At 36.4% G+C, this 18,986-nt stretch overlaps 4 protein-coding genes across 5 annotated transcripts; 1 reads left to right on the plus strand and 3 right to left on the minus strand.

Moving 5' to 3' along the window:
- The first annotated feature begins 324 nt into the window (after positions 1-324).
- On the plus strand, positions 325-2,663 carry LOC116017176 (transmembrane emp24 domain-containing protein p24delta9). Its single transcript, XM_031257711.1, has 4 exons — positions 325-631; positions 932-1,141; positions 2,104-2,180; positions 2,269-2,663. The coding sequence occupies exons 1-4, from the start codon at positions 422-424 to the stop codon at positions 2,411-2,413; spliced, it is 642 nt and encodes a 213-aa protein (XP_031113571.1). The 5' UTR covers positions 325-421; the 3' UTR covers positions 2,414-2,663.
- A 117-nt stretch (positions 2,664-2,780) lies between these two features.
- Positions 2,781-7,594, minus strand: LOC116017162 (integrin-linked protein kinase 1-like). 2 transcript variants are annotated; one of them, XM_031257695.1, is made up of 11 exons: positions 7,284-7,594; positions 6,034-6,108; positions 5,407-5,523; positions 5,010-5,104; positions 4,434-4,554; positions 4,291-4,370; positions 4,125-4,184; positions 3,713-3,834; positions 3,539-3,624; positions 3,340-3,455; positions 2,781-3,100 (listed from the first exon to the last, which is right to left on the minus strand). In XM_031257695.1, the coding sequence occupies exons 1-11, from the start codon at positions 7,575-7,577 to the stop codon at positions 3,010-3,012; spliced, it is 1,257 nt and encodes a 418-aa protein (XP_031113555.1). In that variant the 5' UTR covers positions 7,578-7,594; the 3' UTR covers positions 2,781-3,009. The 2 variants fall into 2 exon arrangements, with proteins under 2 accessions (XP_031113555.1, XP_031113564.1); XM_031257704.1 differs by lacking the exon at positions 2,781-3,100 and having other exon boundaries at positions 3,375-3,460.
- A 463-nt stretch (positions 7,595-8,057) lies between these two features.
- Positions 8,058-11,779, minus strand: LOC116017152 (26S proteasome non-ATPase regulatory subunit 11 homolog). The gene is made up of 2 exons (XM_031257685.1): positions 11,589-11,779; positions 8,058-9,484 (listed from the first exon to the last, which is right to left on the minus strand). Exon 2 carries the CDS (start codon positions 9,457-9,459, stop codon positions 8,188-8,190), a length of 1,272 nt encoding a protein of 423 aa, XP_031113545.1. The 5' UTR covers positions 9,460-9,484; positions 11,589-11,779; the 3' UTR covers positions 8,058-8,187.
- A 642-nt stretch (positions 11,780-12,421) lies between these two features.
- On the minus strand, positions 12,422-18,391 carry LOC116032425 (probable protein S-acyltransferase 22). Its single transcript, XM_031274969.1, has 9 exons — positions 17,850-18,391; positions 17,623-17,736; positions 16,279-16,674; positions 15,970-16,038; positions 15,762-15,833; positions 14,660-14,788; positions 14,470-14,550; positions 14,204-14,386; positions 12,422-13,446 (listed from the first exon to the last, which is right to left on the minus strand). The coding sequence occupies exons 1-9, from the start codon at positions 17,889-17,891 to the stop codon at positions 12,697-12,699; spliced, it is 1,836 nt and encodes a 611-aa protein (XP_031130829.1). The 5' UTR covers positions 17,892-18,391; the 3' UTR covers positions 12,422-12,696.
- Between the last annotated feature and the right edge of the window lie 595 nt (positions 18,392-18,986).

Raw genomic sequence — 18,986 nt, forward strand, 5'->3', positions numbered from 1 at the left:
CATTATTTTTTATTACAGTTTATAGACCGGTTCCACGTAACAACCAGCGTTGAAACTCATGTTGTTTTCAGCTCACGAAACTTGATCTATGACCATTCCAAATTCAACACATGATCATAAAACCACACAACTCCTAAATACGATCATACGGAGTACTAAATTTAGAAGGCATTGGATAAAACATGAATATATTACCCTATAAATATAAATTATCCAACAAAAACAGTTCGGGGTCGGGCAGTTCAAAAGTCAAAACATGGGGGGCATTTTGGGATTTTGAACAAAAATATGAAGAGGAACTAAAAAATGGGGTTAAGTCAAATTTTGGTGATTTGATATCTTCCTGTCTCTAGTCCCATCCCGTCTTTGTGTTTCTGGTGAATCCTAAAGTAAAATTTCACCGGAAAGATCTCCCCGAAAAATGAGGACAAATATCAGCGGTTTCGCTTTGGTTCTGATCTTAGGGCTCTTCTTCACCCAAATCCACTCGCTCCGATTCGATCTAGAATCGGGTAAATCCAAATGCATAGCTGAGGATATCAAAAGCAACTCCATGACCGTTGGCAAGTACCACGTAGTCAACCCCAATGAAGGATACCCTTTGCCCGATTCTCACAAAATCACCGCTCGAGTGAGTTCATTTCCCCGATTTTGGCCTTTTCTTTTTAATCTTTTTCCCTTAATTATTATTTGGTGTTGAAATGCTAATATTCTTGCCTGATTTGACATTGCCCAAAATCGCTTCGGTGTTCTGGTCTTCTTGTTGTTGTTATGGATTTAGTATAAAACCGTTGCTTGATCTAACCGATTAAAATGCTTGATCCAAGTATGAAGATGTTGTTAGGATTAGTAATCCAGTATGTTCTGTCTGATATTGAGCAATCAAGGAGGGAGTGTTTATTGAATGATGTTTGGTTTGTGCGTGTTATAGGTGACTTCCACATATGGGAATAGCTATCACAATGCGGACAATGTGCCAGATGGACAGTTTGCATTTCAGACAGCAGAAGCCGGGGACTACATGGCTTGTTTCTTTGCAGCAGATCATAAGCCTCCAATCACGATTACTGTAGACTTTGATTGGAAGACTGGTATTGCTGCTAAGGACTGGACAAATGTTGCCAAGAAAGGCTCTGTTGAAGTAAATCCACTTTTCCTCTATGCACATCTCTATATCAATTCTTTTTCTGGCACATGACACTCACAAACGTTTTTTCATGTTGGCATATGACTATATTCTTTGTGTTTGACAAGTACTTGTGATGAGAGTTCTACTTTCACAATAACTGTTGGTTATATACTTATATGCATTCCAGTTGTGAAATTCTCTGCTGGGAAATGGAAAACTTATCTTGGTATAGGGGGACTTGTTTCTGAACAGAAAATGATTGAGGATAATGTTGTACAAGTGATCATTAAGCTAAGGAGAATGAGATCATTAAAATAAAGTTGGAAATTTATCAACTGTTTATGCAATTTCATTATTATGTCTTCAATCTGGTTATCAAAACCATAATGCATCACAAGTATGTCTCAGTGTATGTTGTAATGCCTCATTCAGTGTTCATGTGATAATGGATTATTGAAGCAAAGATTAATAAGTCAGTTGAAGGTGACATGATTATTAAATTTAAATGTTGAAGTTGAGATTGTGTACAAGTTAGAAAGACTAGACAACAAGGTTATGCAAGTAGGATTTCCCTTAAAAGAGGCCCGCACAATGCACTCATTATATATTTATGAAGTTCTATTTAAGAAATGATGGTAGCTATCACAAAAAAATAAAAATAAAAATAAAAATAAAAATAAAAAACCTGGTTGATGTAGCATTTGTGCACTGTATAATTTTTTCTTTGAGCTTTCACCACTTAAATTTTTTTTTTCAATTGACTTTTCATGGTTCTCATTCTCACTCTTAGATCTTACTGCATGAGTGCATGTCTAACTTCCTTTTGATTTCTGGGGTAAACCATGTGTAAATCTTTCTTCTTAATTTTTGCGTTTAAGTATTCAGAACCCTACCCTTATCCCCTTTATGTGTCCTTTTTGTCATGCTCCCTTCTCCTAATATTTTTTTATGCTTGCTTATTGCTTCTGATTTAGGTAATGGAAATGGAACTAAAGAAGATGTATGAAACTGTCCAATCCATCCATGATGAGATGTTTTATCTTCGTGAAAGGTAACTTATTATAACACATGCAAATATGTGATGTCCATTTGTATGGTTTCTTCCACTACTAATATTTCTCACAAAATGCACTTTGCAGAGAAGAAGAAATGCAGGAGCTTAATAGATCTACTCACTCCAAAATGAATATGCTGACCTTTGTGTCTGTTCTTGTTTGTTTGTCCGTAGCTGGGTTGCAGCTATGGCATTTGAAGACCTTTTTTGAAAAGAAGAAGCTTATCTAATGTCTTCTCCTAGCCTTTGCCCTTGTTGATGTACAATCTTAGATCAATACGCTGAAGGAAAAGATACATTTGTAGTCAATGTCAGGATAGATGGATTGGCAATAGCTTTGATAGTCCTAGCGCTTGAATGGTTACTCCAATTTCCCCCTATTGCCACTTAAATGAATTAAAACAGTTTCAGCAATTGCAAACACTTACTAATTATCTGGTGGAGTGGTGGTTACTACTTATTTATGTCTGCTTTTGGTTCTATAGCTTCTTTCTTTTTTTTGGTTCCAAGATCAACTTTTTTTGGCTTTGGTTTTGTTCAGCTCATGGAAAACAGGAAACAGCTATTGTGGTTTGAATATTTGATGAACTTGAGATATACTAGGATGGAAACATTATTATTCTATAGAAATTTATTGGTTCTATCACAATGTGAAAATACAAATAGCATATAATTACAGGTGAAGGTGAGGGCTACCTAAGACATGAAGTATGCTAGCTCAAGTGGTTGAATGCATGCACCAGACCACACTGCCTCTGCACATTTGAATAAAGGATATATGAAATATAAAATTAAATGAATGAATGTAGACCTGTGGAGTAAATGTTTATTTAGGTGTGGTTTTTTCAAGTCTCTTCAATATCTCTATGAAAGAAGGTCTCTTGTTAATATCCATTGCCCAGCACTGATCAACCAGCCTACAAGTTTCCAAATAAACAACAGAATGAGGAATTTTGTAAAGTTCCTAATTTTGTTCTTACTGTACACAAAATCTGCCTAAAATAACAAATTTCATTTCACAACAGACGTGAGAGCTTCAAAATTAATTAATCGGTGTGCCAGTGCAACTGAGCTTAGTAGTAAGTGGAGAGAGAATAAATTCAGAGATCAATGTTTTTGACAGTTGAAAATCCGTTACTGATAGTTAACAACTTACTCTTTCAGTTCAGGTACAAATCCTTTGGCCCGGAATGCAGGTCTATGGCCTTCTGCTAAATGTTTAGCTGCTTCATAGGCTTCATAGTGAGACAATGGTGGATCACCTTCTAGCATCTGCACTAGTTCGTAATTCACTTGTGAGATTTTTGTTTCACCTCCCTTTCAAGTTAATCACGCTGTTGAAAAACCTAAGATACCTCATATAATATCATCGCAAAGGAGAAAACATCCACCTTTTTGTCATATTTCTTGTGCTTGAAAACTTCGGGTGCCATGTAACGATCTTTTTGGCCGAATTTAATAAAAATTCTAACACTTTAGAAGCATGTGCAACTTAACTTGATTGCATGAAAAGAGAGAAAACTACTTACAGCTCCCAGTTTCGCCTGTCATTTTGTATACATCATGAGAATTTTGAACGCGAATGAGCTTGCTTAATCCAAAATCTCCAACTTTAAGATGCTCTGCACTGGAACTGACAAGAAGGACATTCCTGGAAGAACCACCATACCCAGCATTACAATTATTTGAATGATAACAATCATCATAACAATTTGTGTATCCTTAACTCAAATGAGCATCAACCACAATCTACTTGAGGCAAGCAAGCCCTTGTAACATAGTTGGCATTGGCCACTTGGATTATATCGTTCTACTTAATTCTACTAAACTGTTAAATGCCAAATCTTCCATAAGACCTCAGTAATAAAATTCAACATGAGAGTTGCAATGTCTAACAGATATCCATGGGTCCATTCATGCAATGCAAAGATGTAAACTTGCCTGGGCTTTAGATCTCTGTGAATAATAACATTTGGCTCAGTGTGAAGATAAGCCATGCCTCTGCCCACAAAAATATGCCAATGGTGTTGAAATAGTAGTTTATAGTTGGATCCGTATAGAAGTTATCGAAGAGGATATTGTAAACAATAAATTGAATTGCAACTACCTAGCAATGTCCATTGCGAAATTGATAGCCAATGATGGACTAAGTGCACCTTTTTCCTTCAGATGCTGATGAAGATCACCCTGTGACAGCATATAAATTGAGGGAAGGTTTTACAGTAGAACGAAAAGATGCTAATCGCTTACCCCTCTTAAATACTCTGTAATTAACATCAAAGGTTTTTTGTCAGTAACAGCTCCAAGAAATTGCACCACATTTGGATGACGAAGTTTCACCAACAAATTTACCTCATGCCTGAAATCTTGACTGTATCAAAGCAAACAATAGGTCTCAGTTCATGTAAATCTTTATAGCATTCATAAACAATAGGTCTACGTAGATTTCTATGATGTATTAAAGGTGGCAGTCATTTCTAGCAAACTCAAGGTCAGCAGTCACTTCGAATAATACATGGAATTCTGTGACTTCCAATTTGGAACTTTAGTAAATTACATATTCTTATAGAAATAAAAAATAAACTTCAAACAAGGGGCTTCACACGTTCAAACCCAGAACCAAGAAAGAAAATCCCATAAAGAAAAAGGCCCTATTGAAAGCATCAAAAGATAACCATAGCAACCAGCCTGGCTCCAAATCCTAATCATTTTGCACTAATAATAGGGAAAATTGAAACCAATGTTCCAGATTCCAGATATTCTTTATGCTTCAATTGGAAGTTTATTGGCTGTAATGAATGTAGTCATCCCAAAAAGGTAAATTACATCACCATGCGATCATCTGAAAGATTTGGAAGAATGCGTTTGATAGCAACAGGAGTTCCACGCCAATAAGCTTTTACTATCTCACCAAACGACCCCTGTTTGTATCAGCTGCTATTAGTACACCATAAATTTGCAGAGACATAAAACAACTAATATACAGCCCAGATCATGATAATGTCAGCAACTTTCATCAAGCATTAGATACAATTTACATAATAAAAAATAAAATAAAATAAAATAGAGAGACATGATATGTGTAGGAAAAAAGACATGGAGGATACAATTTACTGAAGCAAAGAGGAAGTGAAGCAGTAAAAAAGATAGCCCTAGTATAGAAATTGAAACAAACATGAACATTCCACTTGGCATTAATTAGCTTAGTAAAGTATTTTCGTACCTTCCCAATAACAACTGAGTTTGAGAAGTCCAACTCTGAAGGATCAACCTCCCAATCACATTTATTTGGCAGAGGTGGTTGAACAGGTCTTGGTTCAAGATGGCTTCCATTTTGCCCCTAAATATTACCACCAAAACTTAGAACACAATCCAGTTCCACACACACACACAGGAACCAGAAAACATATATCTCAGGGTGCATTCGCATGCTTAGGAATACAACACCAAAAACATAAGGGCAGGATTAGGAAAAGAAAGTATGATCAGTGCAAGAAAATCACAAATATGATATCAAATAAAAAAAAATATTGAGTATGCTTCAGAACCAGCTATAAAAGACGAGAGAAAGGGAAACACAATCAGGAATATGTTATCAAATGAAAATCATATGGAAGTTTTTACAAAACGAATTGCCAATGAAACTGGTGGAAGGAAAAAAAGAACTCTGAAGTCATTCACATGGAGACTAGTAAGAACAAGGGCCCAAAAACAATGTAGTAAAAGAAAAGTAAGCAGTTAGTAGCATCACCTAAAATTCATAAAATATAATGCATTCATTTCAATTAATAACTCAATCATAGAAAATTTATTGAAGTTTTTCTGAAATATGTCAAGGAATGGAACTTACAAAAGATTGACCACCATAGGACTTCAATAATTCAATCATGCGAAGCTTTCTAGATCCTTCAGCATCAGCCAGAGGCTGTCATCATGAACACCATTCAGACATATCCAAGAGTATATGCTTTGTAATAAAATGTAAATAGAGGTAGAAGAGTGTACATGCAAGTTTATAGACAGATGTCCCATGTGCTTGGGAGGCCCTCCTCAACAGGAAATAACTCAAAATCCAAAATTTTAAAAATTACAAACCAAAAAATGCACCATATTGTAGATTCAGCCATTCCTAGAAAATGGACACTCTAATAATGCAACCTCACTAGTCACCATCAAAGAAGGGAAATAGTCAAAATACAGAGAATAACCATCTAACTTAATGTCAGTAGACAGATTAATGTTCCAACTCTCAAAGCAAAATATTATAGTACATGTTGTTTTTGGAAGTGGAAAAAGAGGATGTCTTTAGTTTCTGTGAACTTAAGGTCACTGGTCTGATTGAATTTGAACTCCCAAAACAAAATGCCAAAACAAAACATTATAATACATTTTGTTTTAGGAAGTGGTAAAAGATTAAGCTTTTAATTTCTGTGTCAACCAGAGATAAATGTAAGAAAATTAAAGGAAGAAGGAAATAGGAAACCTAAAAATTAAAGAAAACATTAAGACAGAGGTTGCAATCCCACTAGTTCACATTCCTAGTGAAACAAAGAAATATTAAAGTAGGAGAATTTTGAGGAAATGACAACCTGTGAAGGACATTATAGATATACATATTCTTCAAAATAATTCAACTTGATTTTTGTTTTATCATAACAGAAAAATAATAGTTAACATAATTTTACTCCCTAAAGTTTTGAATAATACCTCCAAATTCACAATGTATACGAGGTTTCCGACTGCACATAATATATCTAGCGGCAAAGGGAACAAGATATGCTTTAAGAAGACTATCCATCGGAATAGAATATACTTCATATTCACCATCATTGTACTCCATGTTTGTCAATTGTCATGATATTATTCATTCCATTATATTTAAAGCAAATTTATTACGCGAAAATATTTTATATTCATAATTTCGAGAAACACATCGAATACAAATACGATGAACAGATATATACGTAGAAGGGAGTAATGTTGCTCTTAATTCCATGCAGAAATTTTATGCAGGATAATTTAATTTACATCACAATGATCGAAGAAATTGGTTAAAGGACAAACATATGTACACGTACAAATGAATACGAAAAAGTATACCGTATTTTTCCAACGATCTTGGGCATTGACGTCGGCGCCGTGCTCAATCAAACATTTGGCGACGTCGATCCAGCCGTGGAGAGCAGCGACGTGGAGCGGAGTACGGTGGTCGTAATCTCTGGCTTGCACTAGCGTCCTATCTTCCTCTAGCAGCTTACGTACTGCATTGGCGTCGTTCTGGTGGGCGTGCCACAGTATCATCGACGTCCGGCTCGGTTTCGACTTCCCTTTCTTTTTCTCCGCCGCCGATCCTGCCTTTCCCCCACCGCTAGATTGGCCTGTGCTTCCGCTCATTTTGATCGCAGACTAGCTTCCGCTCTCCTCTGTGAGCTTGCTTTCTATCAGAGTTCGTTGAATTGGCTTTTCTATGCGTCTATACGCACGTGCCCAGCTTTCATTCTGTTATTCCTTCTTTCGGATTACCATAGTACAATTTGTAATATACTTACCTTATCAATTAATTTTAATTTATCTAACTACTATTAATTATTTGACTTTTTGTAATAGCTTCTTATTTAAAAAACAAAATTAAAAACATTGCTCAAAGTAACTTTTTTCATAATTTTTTTTTTGAAAAAAACATTTATCAACTATTAGCTAACAACTAATTTACTAAACACTTTTCTACAATTATAATCCAGGTGTTTGGTAATTAACTATCAGCTAACATCACAAATACACAATAATGTGGTTGCAGTGGTTCAGTAAAACCTAATAATGGTGAAGAATGCAAATTCTAGCTTGAAGCATGTTCAAGGCTGAATTCAATCAAAATTTTCAAAAGCCACAAATCTTTATAGTAAACAGAAACCTTAAATTCAAATACAGGATGGTTCTGGTTCCTTAAAAGTCAGCTAAATCAAAAAGGAAATATGAAATCAACTCATAAATTGCAATCTGAAACTCAAGCCATTATTTTGGCAGATCTTATGAAAAGACTGTCAACAACCTTCCCCATGTTTGAGATGGTTTCTAATGTAGCGGGATATATGGCATCTGTCTTGGGGTCATCAAAAATTACGAGGCATCCTGCACCTTGGTCGAGAGTTCCAGCGAACTTCTTATCCAAAATCATCTGGGATAGCTTCTTCTCAACATGGTCAGCGGGCAACTCAATCAACTCAGCAATATGATCGATTTCAACCTTCGAGAAAGGCTCAATCAACCTGCAAAGATTTTGCTCCAACAAAGTGTCATAGAGGGAAGAAAGGTGCCTGTGGACAATGGGATCTTCATCTAGCTGTGTCTTGAAATCTCGAAGAGCAGTCTCAAATAGCTTCAATGAGCGTTTTGAGTGAGCATCAGCAACAGCTTTCATAGCATCCAGTTCTGGTCCCTGATACTGCAATCCAACCTTAGGCGATGATATTATGCTTGCTACATCGTCAGCCTGGCTCACCATGATCTTGCAAAGCAACATATATTTGAGGCTATATATGGCCTGTGAATCTTCAAGAGCATTAAACGCTTCAAATGCTTCATAAAAATAGCTGTAAGCTGTTTTATAATCTTTCTCCTCAGCATGAAGGATCCCACTCTGCAAATCAATAGAGCCCTGCTGACCTGGAGGCACATATATAGCATTGGCTGCTGTACGGGCAGCTGTCAGCGCAGCTTTTGCTTTGGGAAGGTTTCTCAACGCAAAATGAAGCTTGCTCTCTAGCAAGTCAATCTCCACAAGCAACAGCTTGTCGTCCAATCTTCTTACCTCCTTAATCAGCCCCGAAAGGAGTGTCAATGCCTCAGCATACTCCTTGTTTTCCATCAAAAGAGCAGCAAGTCTAGCCTCAATCCTTTGGCGAAGGAAAGTTCGCTTCTCAGCTCGGGTCCACTGCACTATGTCTTTGCAAAGGGCAATCTGAAGGTCAGATGTACCTGGCATTTTTGACAATGCATCAACAATAACTCGAACAATTTTTGCTGTTTTTGCCTTTGGTATCAAAGAAAAGAAGGGTCGCAATTTGGTCAGAAGGTTTTTAAGATCCTCTGCCCTATTCTCCTGCCTTAGCAGGTCAGAGAGATTGGAGATTGCCTGTTCTTTTATCCTTAAAGCATCAGAAGAAGATGAAGGGTTATTGAGGATGCTGTAAAGGATAGAGAGAGCCTCAGATGGACTTTTAGCCTCAGAAGCCTGAGCAAGTGAATCTGTTGTTGCAGGAATGTATGATGAAGCCATGCCCAACAAGTTCAGATTACAAATCCTGCAGTTCAAAGTAAAAGCACTTTATAAGAGAATATGCAAGTAGCACAAGCTGCAAACAGAAAAGTCACAACCCAAAGGAAAAATTAGTCCGGATGAGAATATCCTCCATTCAGCTACAGAGTAGAGAGCATAATCAAAATTGCTAAAATATAAATGTAGAGATATTCACTCAGCCAAGTCTAAGTTTACATAATGTTGAGATTTTGAGAAGAATAACAGCTATCTTAGAAGTTGAATGATACCCACTATTCCACTATATATACTTTCTATCGCACACACCCAAAGTCCTCTTACTGAGGTCTTCTGTTTGAAATCACTTTTTTAAATGTAAAAAAATATACGGAGTAAGATTCATCATACTGCATAAAATCATTTAGTTCTGTTAAGTTCCAAGATGGCTTAAAGGTCAAGATCCTACCTGCCAAACATTAATATTATGTCTGAAATTACTCCATGTGTCAAAAACTATGAAACTTCCAATATACAAAAATCTTAGGTAATGCCACAGCCATCAGCAATCATACTTTAGTACAAATATATATTCTGAGGTGTTTGGATGTTGCATCTTAGACATTGGATAACCTAACTTAAAACCGTTAAACTATTGTGTATGGAGATTTACAAAATGACCAAGATGATAGTGTAACAGTCCGGATTGTTCTAATGCCACTTATCCAAAAGAAACAAGCAGTCTGGAGCCCAAGGAGCCATCAATAACAATAGTTCTTCCCCCAACCAATATGTCCAGGAAATATTAGACTTGGAATTCAATATGGGGGAGCAAGAGGTATTTTCGCAAGAGCTTAAAGCAATATGTCCAGGAAATATTAAGAGACAGGGTAAGCAAAGGAGTATGTCATTCATAGGCCACAGTCAAGCACATGAATCATTTGAATCAATTTTTATCCCAACTCGCCAACTAAAACTGCATGGATCTCCACAACAAAGATGGTTTTATTTTATCCCTCTTTACGCCTTGAGGACAATGTGCTTTTTGAAGGAGTGGAAAGTGATACACCATGATATAGCTAACTATAGAGAATCAAATAAGGAAATTATGATATCATCATTACCTTATTTTGTTAGTATAGTTTTGGTAACTTTTTTTTTAGTACTATCGACTCTATTATAAGGTAGTATCTATTCAATACTCTCTCTATACTTTCTCTATTTGTTGCAGCCCAATGAGTCAATACCCCACCACCGGGGTAACGAGGTTCAGTCCTATGACCTTCCCTCAAGGAGAGCCACAGAGGTTTAGTAATTTAGTATAAATGGTCATGTTGTACAAACAAAAGGATCATCATACTATAATGGAATTATCTTTCCTTCTCATATTCTTTCTCACTATTTTGTCTCTAAAATCTCTCAATTCTATCTCCCTAACCTCTCTTTATTCTTTCACTATCCTCTTTCTCTCTTGAATAATCTATGTTCTTCCCCTCTTCATTCTTGATTCTCCCTCTCTAGTTCTTCTTTGTGAAGTCAACACTCACTTGAAAATTGAAATAGTGTTACCTTGATACAAGATCATATGGTTCGTATCAATAACTATGTCTCAATTCATTAGATAGCTAAACATATACATCAAGAAAAAAATGTTTACTAGGTAAATGAAAAGCAAGGATTTTAAGAATGCCATAAGGCTTCACAACATGCCCAACATAAAGTCCCTATTCACAAACAAGCTAAACAATAAATTGACTGGACTGAAGGTGCTAGAATGGTATAAGCTGAGGAACAGGAAACATTTACACCATTCATAACCTTGTTAAGGACATGCAATTTACACAACAAAATTTAACTCCAAAATTTTGCAGCCATGCAGCCTAGCAAATCACACAAGTAACACAATGGCCAACAGATTTCACAGTACTATGAAATAGCTATTCTGAGTTCAAGAAAAAACAGATCTCTAAATACAATAGATCGAACGGGTTTCTTTTTTACATTCTAAGAATTAGTATATCCAACTTCAAATAAAATTGGCTAGTAAATATAACAATAATCAAATAAACTCAGAATTCTAAGTTAATAAATGATATGAATGAGAAATTTAATCACTATAAATGGGAAACGAGAGTAAAGTTGAGAAATCTTACGCTGTATTGAAACTTTATTAGCAGTCCAAACCCTAAATTGCAACCTCGCAACCCTTTGACTAGGGCAGAGAGAAGTAGAGAAAGTTGGATTCGATTTGAAGGGAGCTAATCAAATGTGAGCATGGGATCCGTTGCGGGTCGGGTACTCTGTATAATTGTAGATTTGTAGGAGTGCAGGAAGAAAGGTATCCCATTTGCCAAGTTACCTAAAAAAGTATTATTCCAGTTTTTTTTTTTTTTTAATTACCTCTTTTTGTTATTAATATTAAGTATTTTCTTGAAATTTCCGTGACAATTTGGCGTTAGGCTATCCCGTGCAAGTGTATCTCACTTTCAAACGTAAGTCCTATATTTACATCATCAATTTTAAAATTATTCTACTATTTTTTCTATATTTCTTGCAATTTCTCACCTTCAAAAACGGTCTCACCTTCGTATCATAAATTCATAATTGTAAATTCATATATTTTTCATTAAATAAATAATGTAAAATCAATAAAATATTCAAAAAATAGCTTTTGCTGCCATAGTAAAAATAGTGGATTGAAAGCTTACTAAAACCATCATGGCAATAAAAAAGTTTAAAAATTAATTTTTTTTTGCCACCTCACCTGGCAAGTTATAACTTGTTGGTTGAAAGCTTATTAACTTACTAAACCATATTTTACTATTAGATTTTACCAAGTATTTTTTGAATACTACTAACTCCCAATTGAAACACAAGAGGTATAAAGGGAAGGGTTTGATGCCACTGGACTAGAAGGTACTTGGCAACTCAATAATCTTTGTTCCTTGTATTTTAAAAAATAAAAATTGTTAACTCCCACACCATCTCATCAAAAGAAACATCACTAGTCCTCCATTTACAATTGAGTTAACCAAAGGTGTACTGTTGCAGAAGGAAGCTTGTAAGATGGTGATAACAGATCAGCAGACATTCATTCTCTTTCTCTGAAGTCCAAAATATTAGACTTTACCAGTTTTCCATATTAAACAGAAGAGGCCAAGATGAAGCATGCAACTTTACAAGAACTTGACCAACAAATGAATAAATCTCATCTCAAAGTACTTGCAAGAGCAAAATGATTAGTTAAGGGAACTTAGGTGTTCAAAGCCTTCTGCTGTTAGCCTGGCTTGATGAAGAAGACGGCACAATCAATCTGATGTCCCTCTCTTTCGGGTCACTCCACTGTGCTGATCTTTGCATGAATCTGGTAGGAACTCGGTCGCTATCTTCACCACCAGACGCATCATATCCATCGCTAGTTGAGCTTGACAACGGGATTTCCTTCTGTAAAGTAAATCCCGATGTTGATAGACCCGCGTGATGCCTAGCAGCATCTTCAGCTCCTGAGACCCGGAGAGGGCGAATATCAGGAGAGTCCAAACTGCTCTCGGGAGAAGAAACAACAATGCCTCTCGAGCTGGACTTTGCTTGGCTCGGGTGGAAAGCGCTTCTTGATGGCTCAGTGATCACAAGGCCTCTATTTCTTTGACCAGTTTCATTCAATAATTCACTCAAATTTTCAAATGGTAGCTCTGCAGGTAGTCGAACACCACGCTTACTAGGTCGCCGCTTGTTATTGTCAGGCCTAAGGGCGATTTGACGGTCACTACTTCCAAAACTACTGTTAGCTTCAGGGGCATGAGGAGTTTGCTGTCTCACAACAGGCTGCAGAATTTTTGACTTCTTCCGTGCCTCGGCAGCAGCCTTTGAAACATCCTCGGCATTCATCCTTGCTAATGTCCATGGATTGATCTTCACGGCTGCAGGGTTCTTTTTCTTGGCCGCCTCCTCAACCGTAGTCTTTCTCCCGAGTGAACTGACAGATACATTGTCAGGAGGAACCACATCAAACTGCAAATAGCCACCAGTGGCATTAGTTTCAAGAAGACACGCAACATTCATTCTGACATTTCAAAAAAGCAAATAGCGAAATAGAGAATTAATTAAACTGTATGTGCTGGCAAAGGAAGGTAACTCGATGCTAATCTGGAGTTGCATTTAATAAGCTTTAAATGTCATCATGACCTGACTCTTAAACGAGCTTGCAATGTAGGCTACCAACTGAGGTTCCAAGAACACTTGATGACTGAGAGTAGTACTTGGACCCCAACTAAGCTGGTTAGACTGTTAACTTGGTAACCATAAGGTTACAAGTTAGACTCAATAGAAGCCGCCTATTGTCCTTCTTGGTTTGAGCCGGTCACTCTAGGCTGATTTACCTACTTGTGATCATTTGACAGCTACGGTCACAAGGCGGGGTTTACCCAGTGCACACCCTCGGGTAGTGGCTGCGGGTTTCTCTCGTTACCCAAAGAACACTTGATGGCTAAACAATAGTTAGAGCTCAACATCCATTGTTTACTACTCAAGCGCCCAACACTCCAGAAACAAGGTTTTGGTATTCATAGTGCAACTTCAAGAGATCGGTAAGCAATGAGTACATAGAAGTAAATTAAAGCATATAACGATTTTCCAATAGAATGAAGCTAGAGAAATGAAATTGTATAAAACTTAAAATCCTCGAATATCTTAAACAGTAACAATGTCATTTATTAAGTTAGTGAAACATATATACACATATACATATCAGGGAAAAGTGGTAAAGTACCTGATCCTCAAGAAAGAGAGGCGGGGGTGTGCACCATGCCGCCCGATGAAAAGTATTAAGGGAGCTTGCACTGCTTAGCCCAGTAATGGAACTAGCTGTCGACATTTGGGGACTTTGCTGACCTTCAACGCCTTGTTGCTCTTGCTCCCTCAGGGCCATGATATAATCATATGTGCTAATTCCCTGTCACTTCCAAGTATAACATTGTTAGTTGGAAGCCGAAGGAGGTTCACTGGTTTAGAAGCATCACATGATGAAAAGCAGACCTTCTTGATAAGAATTATGTGAAAGAAGAAAAGTTGAGCAAGCGGCAATGTTGCTATCATCGCCAATATGGTGCAGACTGCCTGTCATATGCATATTTTTCCTTAGTAACACAACGAACGACGAAGATAAGGCAAATGAGTTTCTTCTATCTCTTTTACTTTAATGACAATGACTTCAAAGAACACTCACCACAACCATAACAAATGGAACCACAGAGAAGCTGCTTCCTAATTTTGAGGTGATTTCGGCATAGAATCTCTTCTTCTCTATAAAGCAGCAGATTAGAACAAGGATCCCTGTTGACCACTGAAGTATAAGCTGCAATCCCCAGTCCAAGGTGCAGAAACAATAAAAACCTGTCAACATTTGATTAAATAAAAAAAGAAAAAGGCTAAAATGTCAATTTGGCCTCTATGCTTTTAGGGAGTTGTTAATTTTGTCCTTTTGGTCAATTTCAGTCTATATTATTCATTTCATTCAATCACTCACTTCTCCACTTCCATTAAAATTCCTTCAAAATTACCCACTTTAAGACAATCCATTCATGTCAATGTTTTGACTAGGCCACCTGTATATAATTATATTTTTTTTTAAAAAAAAATACATCTCAAGCCCATTTTGTTTTTGCCTACCCCTTCTCTTCACACCTCAAATCCCCATTCATGAAATTTAAAATGTCAGAAAGAAGAAAATTGCCAAGACCTTTTTTTGGAACCTCAAATCCCTAAACCTTTTTCTTCAAAAACATTTAGGGTGGAGGTATTAGAAAGAATGAATGAAAACAAAACTGGCTGAAGAAACCGAGGAGAAAACCCCATGTTCAACACCACCTCACAGCTCCATGAAGGCCACCGTCCCTCACTCGTCTCTTATTTCTGATTTCGATTTCAATAAAGGGGAAGATTTTATCTTTGTGGGTAAGGAATAAAAAGCCCTATGTTTCCTTCATCTAAAGAACCGGAGCCATATTGACATTTTACCCAATACAAAAAATAATGTCATGAAAATTGCTTGTTCTGAGTTGGACTTCACTATTGTGTTTTTATCTCAGAAAAATCTATTCGATGGAAGGACAGGTAGGAGAACGGACATTAAAGTAGGGGATTAATTGTGAACTTAGATGGTATTCTTGTTTACCCTGCATATGAATTCAATAATTCATACACACTTAACCAAAATACAAATGCAACCTGAAGAATTGATCCCCTATAATCTTGGATGAGTCTAAAGACAATATGAAGATACTGCAGATTCGTGGTAATGGCATAAAGCAAGCAAGGTCTACACATACCAGTAGGAGAGCAGAAACCATGAGAGTAAAGAATTTCCGATAGTTCCTTTTGCCTACACAATTATTTAGCCACTATAAAACAAAAGTGAGGACAAGAATTAGTATTCTCACACATCTGTGTAAATTCATGCATGTAGACGTACATCTGAACATGCACGTGCTTCTCGACAAGCAAAATTTGAACTTCAAATCATAGAATGTCAAATACCCTGCAGTGGTGATCAAAGCGGTCAACACATTTGTCACATACTCTACAGTGCTTGCTGTATTTGAACACCTGCATGGTGATAATATAGTGATTGATTAGGTTTAAGTGGTAATATATTGCAACAATCCAGATAACTAGTCAACTAGAGATAAAAAGTAGGTGTATCAGGGTCACGCTGCAGAAATACGGTGTTCTAGAACAGTTATTCATTTTATTTCATGCTTCTATAGTTTGGATAACATCTATATATGTGTCAGTTGCCACTAAGCAGAGAAAATGGTACAAATAAATCGAAAAATATACACTCACCTCTACTTCACATAAACTGCAATAGAACATGCCATCTTCACTTGTCTGTTCAGAGGACTCTTCACGTTGATCAGAACAGTTGCACACAAAAGCACAGGGTAGTAAAGGTAACAATGCAGAAAAACACGATGCTTGATGAGAAGTCTCGATTTTCTTTTTGGTTTGAGCAGCAAGATGTGTGGCTGCGTTGGGATCCTTACTGTTATTGTCAAAAGTTTTATCTCCAGCTAAAGCAGTATTAGCATCTTGTACCGAGTCTCCGCCTAGTTTAGATTCTTTAGCCTGGGCAGATTTATTATTGTCCGCAACACGAATATACTTTTTTGACTTGAAAACTCCTGAATCAGCAGGATCAGACGCAGCACACCAAATATACAAGCCAATAACACATACAATCTGGGAAAGAAATATAGGAATGTCAGAGAAGTTAACTACTTAAATTGGACATATAAATAAATATGGGAAAATTCTTTGAAACAACCAAAGTGTTTATGATGTGACATTTAGCAGATGCTGATAGATTCGTATGAATATTAATAATAAATACATAGGCATAAGCCTTTTTGAACTACTAGGTTTTCCAAAAATGTCCCAGTTTTGCACAGAAGTTTTAAGCACATGAAATCCATGTTCCTTAGTCATTACTACATTATACTCTGTATAAATCCACAAGTCAATCTACATCAGCCAGTTCAATAGAAGCCAGTTCTATGCAAGAATAACAGGACACCAGGACCAAAAGAAATTTACAAGTATCGGTCATTGCTCTCTAGGAGTAGATCAGATTCAGTTACTCATTAAGCCCTGAAGGTTTCAAATTCCTTCCTGTCTTCCATAAATATCCAACCAGCACCTAGCCTAGTAGTAACATTGGGATTTAGCGTTTGCTAGAAAGGGATGCCAAGATCCATATTCCAATTTCCAAAGCCACCCCTTCCTCTTACCCCGGAATTGCCCAGATCAGAAATTGAAAATTACCACTTCCCAAACTAATCAATTATCAAATCAAGGCAATGAGGGCCATAACCAACCTTTCAGTTAATGACATTGAAGTTTAGAGGGTGTGCATTTGGCCCCGGCATACACAAATTAGTCAAAGTTGAAGCTCAATAACTATAACTCAAACTGATCTTCTGAAGATTATAAATCCCAAAACCTCCCAACAAAATGAAGGAAGCAGGAGGGAATCAGGGGACTGGCAAGCAGAAATAATTGTACAGCAAAGTTCAGAGATAGATCAAAACAACAAAGTGATTCAATCAGGGAGTAAGAACAGATCTCAGCACTTAACAGTCTCATACTAATGCAAACATGAAAATAAAATAAAGAGGAAAAAGGACTCACAAGTGGTGAATATAGCCCCATTACAATGTACTGAAACAATTTATTCCCTACAAAAGGCGCAAAGAACACATAGAAAGCAAATCCCAATGCCAGAAACACAGCAACAGCTACCACCTGCAAACATACATATCTAAATTCAAAACACCGAAGCAAAATTCAAACTTTAAAACAATAAAACCAATATACGAAAAAAAAAAATTAAAAGATAAGCACAGATAGAGATCGACCTGGAGAGGATGGTAGGGAAGCTGCCATCCGTGCTTCCTCATTCTCTTCTGATTCAATATTCTCTTGGCAAGAAAAAGTACAGTAACAGGCAAACATAAGAAGCAAAATGGCCTTGAAATGTGGACTTTCAAGGGTTTTCTACTTTTTCCTCGCTATTTTCTTCCTTTTTCCCTCATTTTCCGGGAATATCCAGATAAGTTACTGTTCCAGCAACCAAACAAAAAAAACCCCATGCTCATCTCTCATGGGGTCTTGCCGTCTTATCAAGAAGTGAAAAAAAAGAACAACTGAAAGAACAGCATTAATACAAAAGAAGATAAATGCACAGTTTACAGTGAAGGAAAAAAGGGTATTGAGCTATGTAGCTTTGTCTGCTTCACTAAATCATAACACCCGTTTTTACAGTGAAGGTGAAGAGAAAGAGAAGAAAGGAACCGCCTTTGAGGTGAAATGGCTATCGGGCTTCTTTTTCATTTATTATTATTTAAAGAAATTTTTGGTTTTCTTGAGAAATCTCATGGAGGAAGCTCATCTGTATCTGTTTTTTAGCTGAGAGGGGAAAGAGACGGCCACCGGATGGCTTGTCTATATATATTCATTTCTTTTGTCCTTGTCCAAATTATATTTTTCAAAATTAATTAAAGTTTACTTTTAATCTCTTAAATACTACAGTTAATATATAGAAAATAAAATTATATTGGTTTTAGACTAAAATATTATCATTTCTCATACTAAACACTATTCTCATGTGATCTCCCTTCATGCAATTATTTATCAATTAAAATAGAAAAAAGTACGCTTTTAGTCTATCAATTATTACTATAGACTATGATCCATATTGCAATATGGATCATATAAAAATATTTATTTTTAATGTGTTAAAAGTCTATTTATAAGTAATATACTTTGAAAATAAATATTCAATAATCAATATACTAATAATAAATATTATATTAAAGATGATCACGATCTGTATTATAATTGAATTAGACATATAAAATATAACAAGAGAAATATGTGGCAAAGTTTTATTTCTTGAAAGTAATATATCATTATCATTATTCTAAAATAAAAGCCAAAATGAAATATGAGAACTTAATCTGTCTATGCTAGAAAGCAGTGGAATGACAAAAACA

This window comes from Ipomoea triloba, chromosome 1, assembly GCF_003576645.1.
Source record: "Ipomoea triloba cultivar NCNSP0323 chromosome 1, ASM357664v1".
In the NCBI taxonomy this organism is placed as follows: Eukaryota; Viridiplantae; Streptophyta; class Magnoliopsida; order Solanales; family Convolvulaceae; genus Ipomoea; species Ipomoea triloba.

What these genes read in the sequence shown, in the direction of transcription:
- LOC116017176 (XM_031257711.1), top strand. Translation starts at nt 422, where the DNA reads ATGAGGACAAATATCAGCGGTTTCGCTTTGGTTCTGATCTTAGGGCTC. An exon ending in CTCACAAAATCACCGCTCGA is followed by an intron (nt 632 to 931) that starts GTGAGTTCATTT and finishes TGCGTGTTATAG; the next exon opens with GTGACTTCCACATATGGGAA. An exon ending in ATGTTTTATCTTCGTGAAAG is followed by an intron (nt 2,181 to 2,268) that starts GTAACTTATTAT and finishes TGCACTTTGCAG; the next exon opens with AGAAGAAGAAATGCAGGAGC.
- LOC116017162 (XM_031257695.1), bottom strand. Translation starts at nt 7,577, where the DNA reads ATGAGCGGAAGCACAGGCCAATCTAGCGGTGGGGGAAAGGCAGGATCG. An exon ending in CCTATGGTGGTCAATCTTTT is followed by an intron (nt 5,524 to 6,033) that starts GTAAGTTCCATT and finishes GGTAATATTTAG; the next exon opens with GGGCAAAATGGAAGCCATCT. An exon ending in TTACAGAGTATTTAAGAGGG is followed by an intron (nt 4,371 to 4,433) that starts GTAAGCGATTAG and finishes ATGCTGTCACAG; the next exon opens with GGTGATCTTCATCAGCATCT.
- LOC116017152 (XM_031257685.1), bottom strand. Translation starts at nt 9,459, where the DNA reads ATGGCTTCATCATACATTCCTGCAACAACAGATTCACTTGCTCAGGCT.
- LOC116032425 (XM_031274969.1), bottom strand. Translation starts at nt 17,891, where the DNA reads ATGAGGAAGCACGGATGGCAGCTTCCCTACCATCCTCTCCAG. An exon ending in GCAGTTTATGTGAAGTAGAG is followed by an intron (nt 16,039 to 16,278) that starts GTGAGTGTATAT and finishes ATCACCATGCAG; the next exon opens with GTGTTCAAATACAGCAAGCA. An exon ending in GCTTTGATCACCACTGCAGG is followed by an intron (nt 15,834 to 15,969) that starts GTATTTGACATT and finishes TTTGTTTTATAG; the next exon opens with TGGCTAAATAATTGTGTAGG.